This window comes from Henckelia pumila, chromosome 2 (genome assembly GCF_033568475.1).
Source record: "Henckelia pumila isolate YLH828 chromosome 2, ASM3356847v2, whole genome shotgun sequence".
In the NCBI taxonomy this organism is placed as follows: domain Eukaryota; kingdom Viridiplantae; phylum Streptophyta; class Magnoliopsida; order Lamiales; family Gesneriaceae; genus Henckelia; species Henckelia pumila.
In genome coordinates, this window is record NC_133121.1 from 130171452 (window position 1) to 130184425 (window position 12974).

General features: G+C 35.7%; 1 protein-coding gene across 2 annotated transcripts; it reads right to left on the bottom strand.

The window, feature by feature from the left end:
* Positions 1-177: 177 nt before the first annotated feature.
* Positions 178-3436, bottom strand: LOC140882619 (proline-rich receptor-like protein kinase PERK9). Of its 2 annotated transcripts, none has more exons than XM_073288729.1 (4): positions 2958-3436; positions 2114-2374; positions 1155-2015; positions 178-1065 (listed from the first exon to the last, which is right to left on the bottom strand). In XM_073288729.1, the coding sequence occupies exons 1-4, from the start codon at positions 3412-3414 to the stop codon at positions 563-565; spliced, it is 2082 nt and encodes a 693-aa protein (XP_073144830.1). In that variant the 5' UTR covers positions 3415-3436; the 3' UTR covers positions 178-562. The 2 variants fall into 2 exon arrangements, with proteins under 2 accessions (XP_073144830.1, XP_073144829.1); XM_073288728.1 differs by having other exon boundaries at positions 181-1071.
* Between the last annotated feature and the right edge of the window lie 9538 nt (positions 3437-12974).

Below are 12974 nucleotides of genomic sequence, written 5' to 3' on the forward strand. Positions count from 1 at the left end.
ACATGCATATGCATATGGAAAGAAATTGAAACAGTAGAAAGAACACCTCAGTAATAATTCATTTGGCAGGAAGTGAAGGACAAGAACTTCAAAGGGAACAAAGACAGAAAAGCCAGAGCCTACTAAATGAACACTCGTGACCAAATTTGAAAATTTTGAAAAAGAATGATTAAGAGATTACTTTTACATAAATTCGGGGGAAGGTATTTTTATTTATTATGCAGTTTTGCTGAGCACGTTAAATCAACAAACAGCAATCTACGTAGAAGAATGGTGTAGAAATTTTGGGCGATGACTACTCAAGCAGAGGCTTCGGAACTTCAAAGCACATGAAATTGCATGAGAAATGCCTATTATGCTTCTGTTTCTTGGATAAATATCAGCATTAAGAAAATACGTAGATTGAATACATCGTTCCTTTTACCTACTTCACCGGCTCGTTTCGGTACTATTCCACACTGTCGTAGAATTTCGCAAGCAACTTCAGTTAAGTCCTGGCTGATACACGGTGCAGGCATAACAATATGCGTACTTTGCCATCAGTAAAAAAAATTGGTAAAATCTAACTCTTTTGGAGTGACGTGTTTGAGCAAGAGTTCAAACCGATGCCATCCAGTTCTTGCATCACAGTCCCAATGTCTGGCCTCTGGTCGGGAGACTCGTTTGTGCAAAGAAGTGCAACTTCTCCGAGCCTAGCCGCCTCAGATTCCAGGAACTTACCAGCAAGACTTGCATCTATGAAGTCTTCAAATCTTGATAAGTCCGCCCCCTGCCAGTTTAACTGTGAGATTCTGCTTCTCCCGGAGAGGATTTGAAATATGATCATACCAAAGGCATAGATGTCGCTCTTTTCAGTGAACCTGCCGGTGGTGGTGTATTCGGGAGCTAAGTACCCCATCGCAGCACTACCTTTTAATGTCGAGAAAACTATGTCATCTGCTAATAGGTTGTGAAGGCCGGAATCGGAGAGTAATGGGTTGTAGTGCTTATCGATCAGGACTTTCTCAGCTGATATGTTACTGTGAACCATTGCTCGTTTGTTATTTTTGGTTCCATGCAAATACCCTATACCTTAAGACAAGAACACAAGTACTGATACAGTATTACAATCAAGAACTTTTTTCAAAAAAGAGATGACTTGAATAAAAGCTGACCTTTGGCGATCCCCTGGATTATAGATTTCCGGGTGGGCCAATCGAGAACGTTCCCTTTATCGTCTTTCACATCAAGATATTGCAAAAGGTTCCCGTTCGAAACAAACTCATATATGAGGAAGCACTCTCCCCTCCCCTTGGAACAACAAAAGCCTCTCAACCTCAAAAGATTTTCGTGTTTCAATGACGTCAATAGCTTCAATCCTTTGAGAAATTCAGTTTCATCGGACTTGCAACTTATCTTTGAAATGCACTTGATAGCAACTACAGATCCATCCCTCAAAATCCCTTTATAAATAGCCGAGAAGCCACTCTTCCCCAATAAGTTCGTCTCAGAGAAGTACTGAGTCGCAGACTCCACTGCATCTAGAGTGAACATGTAGCTTTCAAGAACCTCCTGAGAGAAACTATTTCCATCTTCTCGCTTAGACAGAGGATCCCAACTGTTGGAATACTCGAGACTAACGAGAGGGGATGCAGTTCTCCTACAAATATCTTTAACTTGATCAGTACTCAGTCGAACTTCGCCAGAATCAAAGGCACTCCCGATTTTCTGCTTCCTGCGACGATACCATGAAAACGTAAAAAGAGCAACAGCTGTTGAAGCCACGATTAATCCAATAACTATAATAACAGCAGCAGCAGCAGTATGAGTTCTCTTGGACTGATTCAACCCATTTGGTAGAACATTTGCAGACTCGGGGATATCTTTAGACGGAAGACGACCAGCACCAGGTCCAAATGGCTCAGGTTTACTGGAACTTCTACTAGAATCAGCACAAGAGCTTAACAAAGAAAAATCAATCCCACACAACCCTGGATTATTCTCATACTGGAAACCTTCATTCAGTCTCTTCAGTTCTTTGTTTTGACATACAAGAAAACAAACCTCATCATTAGAAAACATTACAACAGTAATCATCATTTCAAAACCGCAAATCCCAAGATCAAGAAGGTACCTAGAGGGACATTGCCAGAGAGAGTATTATTTCTGACGTCAAGAACTCTGAGCAACGGTAAATCCGCCAACTTAGATGGGATCGAACCGAAGAGAATATTAAAGCTCAAATCCAACCTAGTCAAAACCATTAAACCCCCCAGACTCGCAGGAATAGCACCCGATAACTTGTTGGACTGCAGAGCCAGAACAGTTAGTTTCTTTAAAGAACCAAGCTGAGTGGGAATGCTTCCACTTAATTTATTGTAACACAGTTGCAACACTGCATCAATATAGAGAAAAAAAAAAGTAAGCGATAGCTTGATCACTGTAACTAAATGCAAAATATATGCAACTCGTGAAAATAACCAAAGCTAAGTGAAAGCTACGGGACCATGACTTCATTCTCCATTGTTAATTAACCAGATTATAACATTAACAGACCCCACACCTCTCAAAGACCTCAATATATTTTATTGATAGATGATCAAGTCTTCTTTTTCAAGTAAATAAATTATTCATCGCTAAACAAAACAGATCTAATAGCAAAGTTTTCAACTTTTGGTCTTCACCTTTCTCCTCCCAACACACCATAATACCCAAACCCCAGAAAACAAAATAAAATACGATTAAAAAGGAACGAAGAAGAAATAAAAAAGCAACTGAAAAAAAGGATCCGATTTATTTATTTTCGACCAACTACACTACTGCTATTTACTTTCAATTCACAACATCAAAAAGAAACAAACTTTGCTAGAGGGGGAAAAGTCGGAAAGAACTGGAAGACCAATACAAGTATTTCAAAGAACTTTCTCTGGTTTTTTATCCGAAAGAAGAAAAGAGATAAAAATAACCCAAGAACCGACCTTGTAAGCTGAACATAGACCCAATCTCCGGAGGAATATGACCAGAGAGATTATTAACGTTGAGATACAAATCAGAGAGGTCAGTCAAGTCAGCAAGCTCCTTAGGTACAACCCCATGAAGCTCATTGAAGTGCAAGTACAACCCAGTCAAGTTCTTGAGCTGACCAATCTCAGGTGGTATTTGGCCATAAAGCCCTTTCCCTTGCAGTGAAACGTTAACCACTTGACCGAACTCATTACATGCAATCCCTTCGAAGGAGCCATCGCAGGGTCCAGAAGTAGAGTTCAGGGACCATGAAGAAAGAACAAGATTTTGAGGGTCCAGTGAAGCTTTGATTGTCATTAGAAGAGGTAAAGAAGTGGCGTAGGTGTTAGTGTTTGCCGGTTGGGAGATTGTGGGTGGCAAAAATGGGAGAAATGTGGAGAAGAAGATGATGGAAAGGGAGAAGAAAGCCATTTTTTTTTCTGGGTTCGGAGAAAAAAGCATTCCCCTTTGCTAGGAAATGGACAAAGTTAGATTCTTTTTTAGTATCAAGATGGACGATGGTGACTGCAGTGAGTGTGTGCGAGTGTGTGTACTTGTCGGTAAAATATTGTTTACTTCCTGTTTAAACCGCTAAACAAAGTTTGAAACTTTCTTGGATCAAATCATCAAAATGGTGACCGTGAAGGTTTTTTTTTGTTTTTTCGACGAGATTATTATAATTCAATCTTGAGTTAATTGGTAAAAACTCCCCATTTCATATGTTTTGTTAAGATTCAGTCCCTGTCAGATTTTTTTTTACTGCACTTCCCTGATTCAACAAAAGTTTGTATTTACTCTTTGGGCCAACAAGTTATTTTCTAATTGAAAAACAGTTATAAAAAATTAAAAATCAGGTACAAATATATGAAATTTTAGTACTAAGTATTTCAGATCTGGTATAAAAACAAGTTTTCTTGGTATAAATATTTTGTGTTATATTTCATATCCCTAAAACTGAAAATATAAATCGTGATTTTTGTACTCCATTTGAGGCAATTGATGCCATAAATATATAAATCAATACGTAAATTAAATATTTTTGTACTCAAAATTTTAAAATTAGTATGCATGAATTTTTAATTTTTGTGATTCTCAAAATAATGATATTTGTACTGATTCATAATGAGCAAATGCGTTAATATAAATATTTTGTAGATAAACATGTATCTACGGTAAGCTTTTATTATTAAAAAATTTGTTTCAATGTTATACTCAAATTTTTAATTTTTATATCAGATGTGAAATTATTAATACTCAAATATCATATGTTTGTACCGATTTTTATCCATAAAAATAAATGTGGAACGAGGGAGTTAAAAAAAAATTTTGAAATAGGGACTGAATATAAACTTATATTTAAAATGGGGGATTGAATCTCAAGTTGCCCTTGAATCTTTGTAGTTGGATTAAATAATATTACAAGCAATTAGACAATGTGTGAGACATTTGAAAATCAAGAGATGGGCTGAGCCTGCTGAGTACAGATTGAACAGATGAAATAATACATTTTTTTGGAAAAAAAAAATAGACTGCAACAGTAGTATTTTAATTTCAAATATTTGTCCTTGGACTTGGTATTCCCGGTGAGGGGATAGGGTGGATAAATCGTTGACTAGGGCAGATTTTTTGAATTCTTGGTTACTGGAGAGTCCGGTAGTCGGTCGCATTAGGGCAGCCTTTTTTCAACATGGGGAAATGCGCGTTGTTATTGGGTACTCGTGTTTTGATGGTAATTAGAATTGTGCCCTTAGGGATTTTTTTATTAGGAAATACACCTTGAAATTGCGGTTTTGACACATTAGACCTTCTGATTACATCTGATTGTCACAAGTCACAACCCCCACTAAAGTTGGTATTTAAGCGTTAAGCCCCAAAAACCATTAAGTTGGAATTGAATTGACGAATTAAATTTGAAAAAAAAAAGGTTTGAATTTTAAATAACACACATTGGGTGGGTATGTGTGTATATATTGATTGGATATTGAGTGTATTTGAAATTTACGGTAATTGATATTGAAATTATGTAACCTGATATCAATTGAATTTTATATTGATCTCGATTATTTCAACCAAATAAATCAAGAAATTTGAAATTCATCGATTTAAGCACAACCTTATAGTCTTTATAATGAAAAGATAAATTACTTTGAAGATTCTATCTAACATATTAACAGAAGTGTTAAAGTGGGTTAGGTTCGTCGATTGATCTGTACCACCATATAACATAAATGAGTTGCTTTGAGTTTAAAATTTTTTCAATCCACCTAAATGGTCTGCCTACCCGCCTTGGCCCTTTTAATGGTAGTTTGCGGGTTAGCCCACCCACTCCATCAAGGGCTCGAATTACATATAAGCCTACTAAGTTGGCCCATCCGCCACGTGAAATAGTTAGGTTGAGTTGGTGGTTTTCAATCCGCCTAAAAAGTGGGCCACTCAACTCCACCTAATGGTGGTTGCAGCTGGTTGTGGGTCTATCTGCTCCGCTATGTTATTTTTGTTTAATGAGATCCTACATTAAAGGTAATATCCAAATTATGCATTTAATGGTTCATATATCTACACATGAACGTAATTAATTTATATTATTAATGTGACAAATAATGAGACGTTACATCTATGGTTATGGTAATATCCTTAAGATGGGTCGAACTCTAGTCTCTACCCTTGTTTTGATACATCTCAATACGAACATATTTAATTTAAAATACTAAATTTTCTTTAGAATAATTTAAAATACTAAATTAATGCACCAATTGATATTCTATTGAACGATGCACCCGATTTACGTGATACTTGATGGAACATTCGGAGCTCTTTTTTTTTTATTTTTAAGTTATATTTTTCTCCTATACTTTTTTTTTTTTGAAAAATATTTTTCCTAATACTAAAAGAACACAAGATATCGAGTTTAGTGGGCGGTTACAACGTTTTGGTCCCTTAAGTTTGATTGTTTTACAATTTGTTCGTAGGTTTGCATCATTAGGTTAGGGTGTCTATGTCGTTAAATGCGAAAAATAGAGCACCGAATTGCAATTTTGGGGGAAACTTTCTGACACGCAAGATGCATTCAGCAGAGCATGTGGCATGGATGGGGCTTCTGAAGATTTGTTATTTGATGATGTCTCAAATTTCGAATCACAACAAAACAATAAATGTCCATTTCATTTCAAATTTGATCTCTTTTTTTTTTTTTTCATTTTATGTTTCATCTTTTAATGGCTAATTCTAAGTTTTCTTGTGGGACATCATTATATTTTAGAGAGATGTATAAAATGTAATACGAGAAAATAAAGTTCGATTTTAAAATAATCACTGAAATGGTATTTTTCGAATTTGAATATGTAAAAGATTATATATATATAGGCTAAGAGCCGTTCGGTGCGATTAAATTTAATATTCAAGCCATCGGAATCTGCATCTCGATATAATATACATTTTAATTTTAGTAATTTTTAAACAGCAAATTTGTAATAAATCCCTACTAGTAAACATAAATTCCTCCTCAGTCCCCAAGTCAGCAATTATTTGTTCTAAATCCCTGACATAAGGCTGTTATTTGTTACAATTCCCTATTTGGGTTAGTTTACAAAAATGCCCCTAAAATTTATTTAAACACCCAACACTATCCCTCACTTTATTTTTCTAATAAACAAAAAACAAGAAAACAGGACGATCGGTAGTTTTCCTCCCTCACCCAACCGATTCTTCCCGCAGGAAAGCAGTGATATTTTGCGACAAGTTTTTGAGATCAGAAAATGGCACCGTTGACTAGACGAAGCAGACACTCAAAAGATAAGTCAGTTGAAGGAGCTTCTAGAGTCCGGAAGGAAAAAAAATCTAGCACGGTGAAGAAGTCGAAAAAATCAAAAATAGGTGAACCATGTTTTAAATTTGTTAAATTGGCCGCTATATATGATTAGTCTCTCGAGTAACTGAGAAAAATTGTTCGTTTAGAGGAATAATTTGGTCCTCATTGTAAGAATTTTTAATATTTATGTGTTTTCATTATTTTTAGGGTTTCGTGGCTCAATTGTCTTAGTACCGTTCTTGTTTGCATATATTTGTCGAAACATTCGCATCATTATTCCTAAATTTTGTATTTAATTTTGACAGTTTCTCAGTTTAAATTATTTATCCCCAATTTTTAGGATTTTGTTCTTGAAATTGTTTTTGAAGTATATCTTCGTAAATGAATTCTATATTGTTATGTTGTTGAGATGTTTGTGATTTATTGAATATATATTCAATAATGTTATATTGTTGAAGACAATTGATAAATTTTTGTATAAAAGTATCCAATTGTTCCCAAATTTGAAGTTTTTGTTCTTTTCCATGCAATATTCCATTCTGTTATTTTTATAATGTAAAATTTTTGTAATGATTTTTAAATATTAGAAATGGCTGATGAAAAGGAAATATGTGATGATTTTGAGTCGATCAAAAGTGGCAAGGTTATATTTACTCGATGTTCTCTCGCCTATTGTAAAAAAATAATGGAGGAGTTGAAGGTGGTCATAGGGAATGAACAAATGAGCAGAATAAAAAAAACTCCATTCGATAAATGGATAGACATGCCTGTTCTACCTGTGAGTAGTGGCAGGGTTGACTATCTGTTTAAAAGATTTGATAGTCCTTCATGCTCGTTCGTTGTTGGTGGCGATATTTCCATTTCTTTCACATCAAGAGACTTCTCAATCGTGCTTGGTTTGCATCAGAGAGGTCAACAAGTTGATCTGGACCTCAAGCTTGAATCAAGCTTTCTGTCTCGGCATTTCGGAGGGAAAATAAGCAACACTCGTAGGATCGTTATAAAAAAGAAGCTTGTTTTCCTTGCGAGTAGTAATGTCGAAGCTGACATTGATGACTTTGTTCGAATGTTCATTTTGTTCATATTTAATTCTGTAATATTCTCGACTGGTAATTACATTACTCCTGCTTTTATCTTTCCCTATATTGATGAACTGAGCACTTTTTTTGAGTTTGGATGGGGAGATGTTGCGTTTAGGTTTTTATACCTAGAATTGGACAATCAAGCGAGTAAATTGTATTTGGATGGTTGCACGGCTGGTTTGATGGTTAGTATATAATTATCTGAGTTATTGTGCTATTAATTTGTTGAATTTGTTTACTTATATGATTTTTTGCTTAGGCTTGGTTCTATGAAAGAGTGCCGTCATTAGCCGTCCCTCGTGGTGTTCATATCTGCCCCCGCCTGTTTCATTTCGAAAAAAGCAAGATCAAGTTGGATGCTGTGAAAGCTGAAGTGGCTTTTGATGTCATATCGTCAACCAAGGTATCTTCTTTTTTACTAATCATATTTCGAATGCTGGAGGTTTGCATGATATATATTTGTTTTTGGATCAGGTTTTGTCGATTCATCCCTTTCCTGAAGAGGAAATGTTCTTGGAGAACAAGGTAATTTGAGTAGCATCCTTCATTTCACGTTTTAAAAATAAGAAATATTCTTCATTAACTTCTTTGTTGTTGTAGTTGTTGCTGCCGGTTTCAAAGGAACAAGGAGGCAGCAGAGATAATTGTGAACTAGAAAAAATTGTGAATAAACAAATTCCTGAGATTAAAATGTTGAAAAGAACTTGTGCGCAGCTGAAACGTGAGAGAGTTGGCGCTAAGAGGAAGCTGTTTGATTTGAAAGAAAATCTGGATTTGGAGAAAGAATTTGCTCGAAATCGCAAAGGCAAGGACATTGTAGTTGATAATGATCTGAGTGTTGATGACGCTGCTGATGGAATGAATGAAACCGATGAGCAAGAGGAGTTGAGTGCGAGTCATGACCTATGGGGTAATTTAAATGATTTTGTTGATGTGCCTGTCAACAATTGTGTTGATTTATCTGAAAATTTGAATGCAGAAGGTGAGGTTGTTCAGAAATTGGTTGAGACAAAAATTTCAGATATTGGTGAATTGAAGAAGGGTGAAGATATATGTGCTGACGGATTGGGTAAGGGAAAGGGTGTGGCTGGTATCGAGTTTGAGATGAAAGAAAGTATAGGTGTTGATGACTTGGGGGATGGAAAAGGTGTTGTTGGTGCTGAGCTTGGGAGGGATAAAAATGAAGAAAGTGGTGACATGGGAATGAAAAAAAGAAAAGCTGATGGAGAGAATTCTCTTAACGGATCATGTGACGGTAGTAGTGAAGATCTGAATTAGATTGATAAGTTGTTGGATAATATTGTAACAAAAGTGGTTAAAGAGAATAATGTTTCTGCGGGTGATATTTCAACCAACGTGGTTGAAAGTCGTATTGATGAGGATACTTCTGACAAAAGTGGTGGGGTGGACGAGACTGACGATAATTCTGAGAAGGTTGAGGAAATCATTAATTTTCAATCTTCTATTGTCGATAATGTCAGAACGATGGGTGATCGGGTAAAGAAAAGAAAACCGTCAATGTTTGTGACTCCACCCAGTACCACGCCAAAGAGGAAGGGAAGAAAAAAGGTTTAACTTTGATAGAAACCTTCCTTTAACCTTGATTATTTGATATTGAAGTCATATATTTTAATTCGTGGAAATCTTTATTGTTTTTTACCATCTTTGTGTATTCTGACATAGGCAAATAAAGTAATTGATGTTGAGGAACTACCTGATAACGACTTGAGTAAGGCTTGGACTGGTGAATATCAAGGTAGAACAGATTTTTGTGGACATGAAGAAGCCACTGACGAAGAGAAAAAATTGTTGAAAGAATATCTTTTGAGTACATAGCGTATGGCTTTCTATCTGAAAGATCGTGTATTAATTTTAATCTTTTTCTGGGATCTTTTTTTAATACAAAATAATTCGTTGTAGTGTTGATGTTTGGCTAGACGGAATTGTCCATTTATCAGGGTCCGTTTTCTGTGATTTCTTGTTTGGTAAGCTTGTTAGTCATGAGATTATAAATGTTCAAATGCGGATGATGGAAAAATTCAGTGTGGATAATGGAAATGAAATATTTTGCATGGACACTTTGGTGCAGGTTAGTAAAATTTTAATTATTTACGTTTGATATACTATACACTTGAGTTAGTTTTTCATTTTTCTTGTTCTTTCATTTGCAGGCAGAATTGTTTGAGCACCTCAAAAAATTTGGAAAAAAAATGAAGGTTCAAAATAATGATTACGACTCCTTTTTTTCGCGACTCTCTTCTGCCTCAAAGTTATTTTTGCAGAAAATGAATGGTGATTTGTTTAAGAGATGCAAATACCTCATTTTTCCAATCAATAGCAGAGCGCATTGGTTTTTGCTAGTGTTTCACGCAAAGGAAGGAGTGTTCAAAATGTGGAATTCACTTCCCGATTCGTTCAGCCTAGGGCATGTAGAACGTTGGTGAGTTTTCGTTGTGTCATGTTATGTGAATTGTATAAATGTGTTTTGATAATATTTATCTTTGAAGGCACGTTTTTTGGTTGGTTGGGTTCGTCATCATTCAAATTTCATCATACCCGACTCCGCTGTGTTGAGGGAACGTATGCGTCATTAAGGTGAAACACTTGACTGTGGTGTTTATGCATGCATGGGGGTAGAGTGTCTAGCCCGTGACTCAGATGAAATGTGGACATATCAAAATACTGTGAAGATGGACACCTATCGTGCAAGAATGGCTGCAAGTATTTTATGTCACGAAAGGGAAATGCTGAAAAACAACTTTGATTAACATGTATAGTCTTTGTATGCTTTTATGATTTATGGAGATACAGTATGTAAGTATGTTTAAAAATTGTGCCCCATTTTGTCTATGGTGTAGGAGGAATGTATTGATAATTCATCATTTGTGGATGTCCACTAACAACCAATGTATACTATTGTGGTATATTTTTCGAATTCCATACTTGAGAGTTGCTTGATGTGATTTATTCTAGTCTAAGACACCAATTTGTGGACTTCCACTTGGTATAATTTCACTCTTCTATAATAACACGAGACTCTGAGATCGAGCACAACTAGTAAACAATAATGGGATAATCATAACTTAATCGAGAACAATTCGTTCTGATTGTAGGACATACATTGTGTGACATGAGGATCTCACTCTCCTATTTGAAGTGTCTTTGGATCAAAATGTCAGTTATGTAGAACAATTACATATAAATTGAGAATAATCCTCCCGAAATACGGCACAATATGATTTGTCCTTATGAACATGCTTCAATAATTACATATAAATTGATTGTGGTGTTTTTGCATGCATGTGGGTAGAGTGTCTAGCCCGTGACTCGGCTGAGATGTGAGAATATCAGAATACAGTGAAGATTGACACATATCGTGCTCGACTGGCTGCAAGTATTTTATCACACTCCCCTAGTGGAAGTATCTTAGGATCAAAATGTCAGTTATGTAGAACAATCCAATATGAATTTGAAACCATCACCCAAGTGTTCCACTCCAATATGGTATAATACGGTGCATGACACAAGTGAAGAGGAGTGTTCAATCCTTAGAGATTGGTGGAACCATCACCCAAGTGTTCCAATTGTAGGACAAACACTTATTTAATATGATTTTTTCTCGTCTTTAAGGACAATCATTTACTCTAATTCCACTCATCTTTAAAAATAAGTCAGTGAGAGATCGAGCACAACTAGTACGCATGGATGAGATAAATATTATTTAATCGAGAACAATTCGTTCTGATTGTAGGACATACATTGTGGGCCATGAGGATTACACTTTCCTACTGAAAGTGTATTTGGATCAAAATGTCATGTATTAGGAACAATCTTTGAATTATGAAGAATAATCTTTTTCATATGAGGAACAATAAGGCATGTCCATGTTAACATGCACCAAAATCATATAATACACTGCATGACACAAGTGGAGAGGTGTGTTCAATCCTTAGAGATTGGTGGAACCATCACTCAAGTGTTTGTCTAGTAATGTATTGTGCTCTACATTGTCTAAGGTGTAGGAGAGAGACATTGATCATGACCCAATGAGAGCACCATTTGTGGATGTCCATTGCCACCCAATGTATATAATATGGCTATATTGTCCGAAATCCAAACTCATTACTTGTTTAATATGATGTTTTCTCGTCTTTAAGGACTATCATTTACTCTAATTCCACTCATCTTTAAAAACAAGTCAGTGAGAGATTGAGCACAACTAGTACGCATGGATGGGATAAATATTATTTAATCAAAAACAATTCGTTCTGATTGTAGGACATACATTGTGGGCCATGAGGATTACACTTTCCTAGTGAAAGTGTCTTTGGATCAAAATGTCAGTTATGTAGAACAATTACATATAAATTGAGAATAATCCTCCCAAAATACGACACAATATGATTTGTCCTTGTGAACATGCTCCAAGATTGTACAATACGCTGCATGACACAAGTGAGGAGGATATTTCAATCTATAGAGATTGGTGGAACCATCACCCAAGTGTTTATCTTATAATGGCTTGTGCCCCACTTTGTCTATGGTGTAGGAGAAATACATTGATAATTCACCATTTGTGGATGTCCACTAACAACCAATGTATACTATTGTGGTATATTTTTCGAATTCCAAACTTGAGAGTTGTTTGATGTGATTGTTTCTCGTCTAATACACCAATTTGTGGACTTCCACTTGGTATAATTCCACTCATCTATAATAACACGAGACTCTGAGATCGAGCACAACTAGTAAACAATAATGGGATAATCGTCACTTAATAGAGAATAATTCGTTCTGATTGTAGGACAACCATTGTGTGACATGAGGATCTCACTCTCCTATTGTAAGTGTTTTTGGATCAAAATGTCAGTTATGTAGAACAATTACATATAAATTGAGAATAATCCTCTCGAAATATGGCACAATATGATTTGTCCTTGTGAACATGCTCCAAGATGGTATAATATGTTGCATGACACAAGTGAAGAGGATATTTCAATCTATAGAGATTGATGGAACCATCACCCAAGTGTTTGTCTTGTAATGGCTTGTGCCCCACTTTGTCTATGGTGTAGGAGGAATACATTGATAATTCACCATTT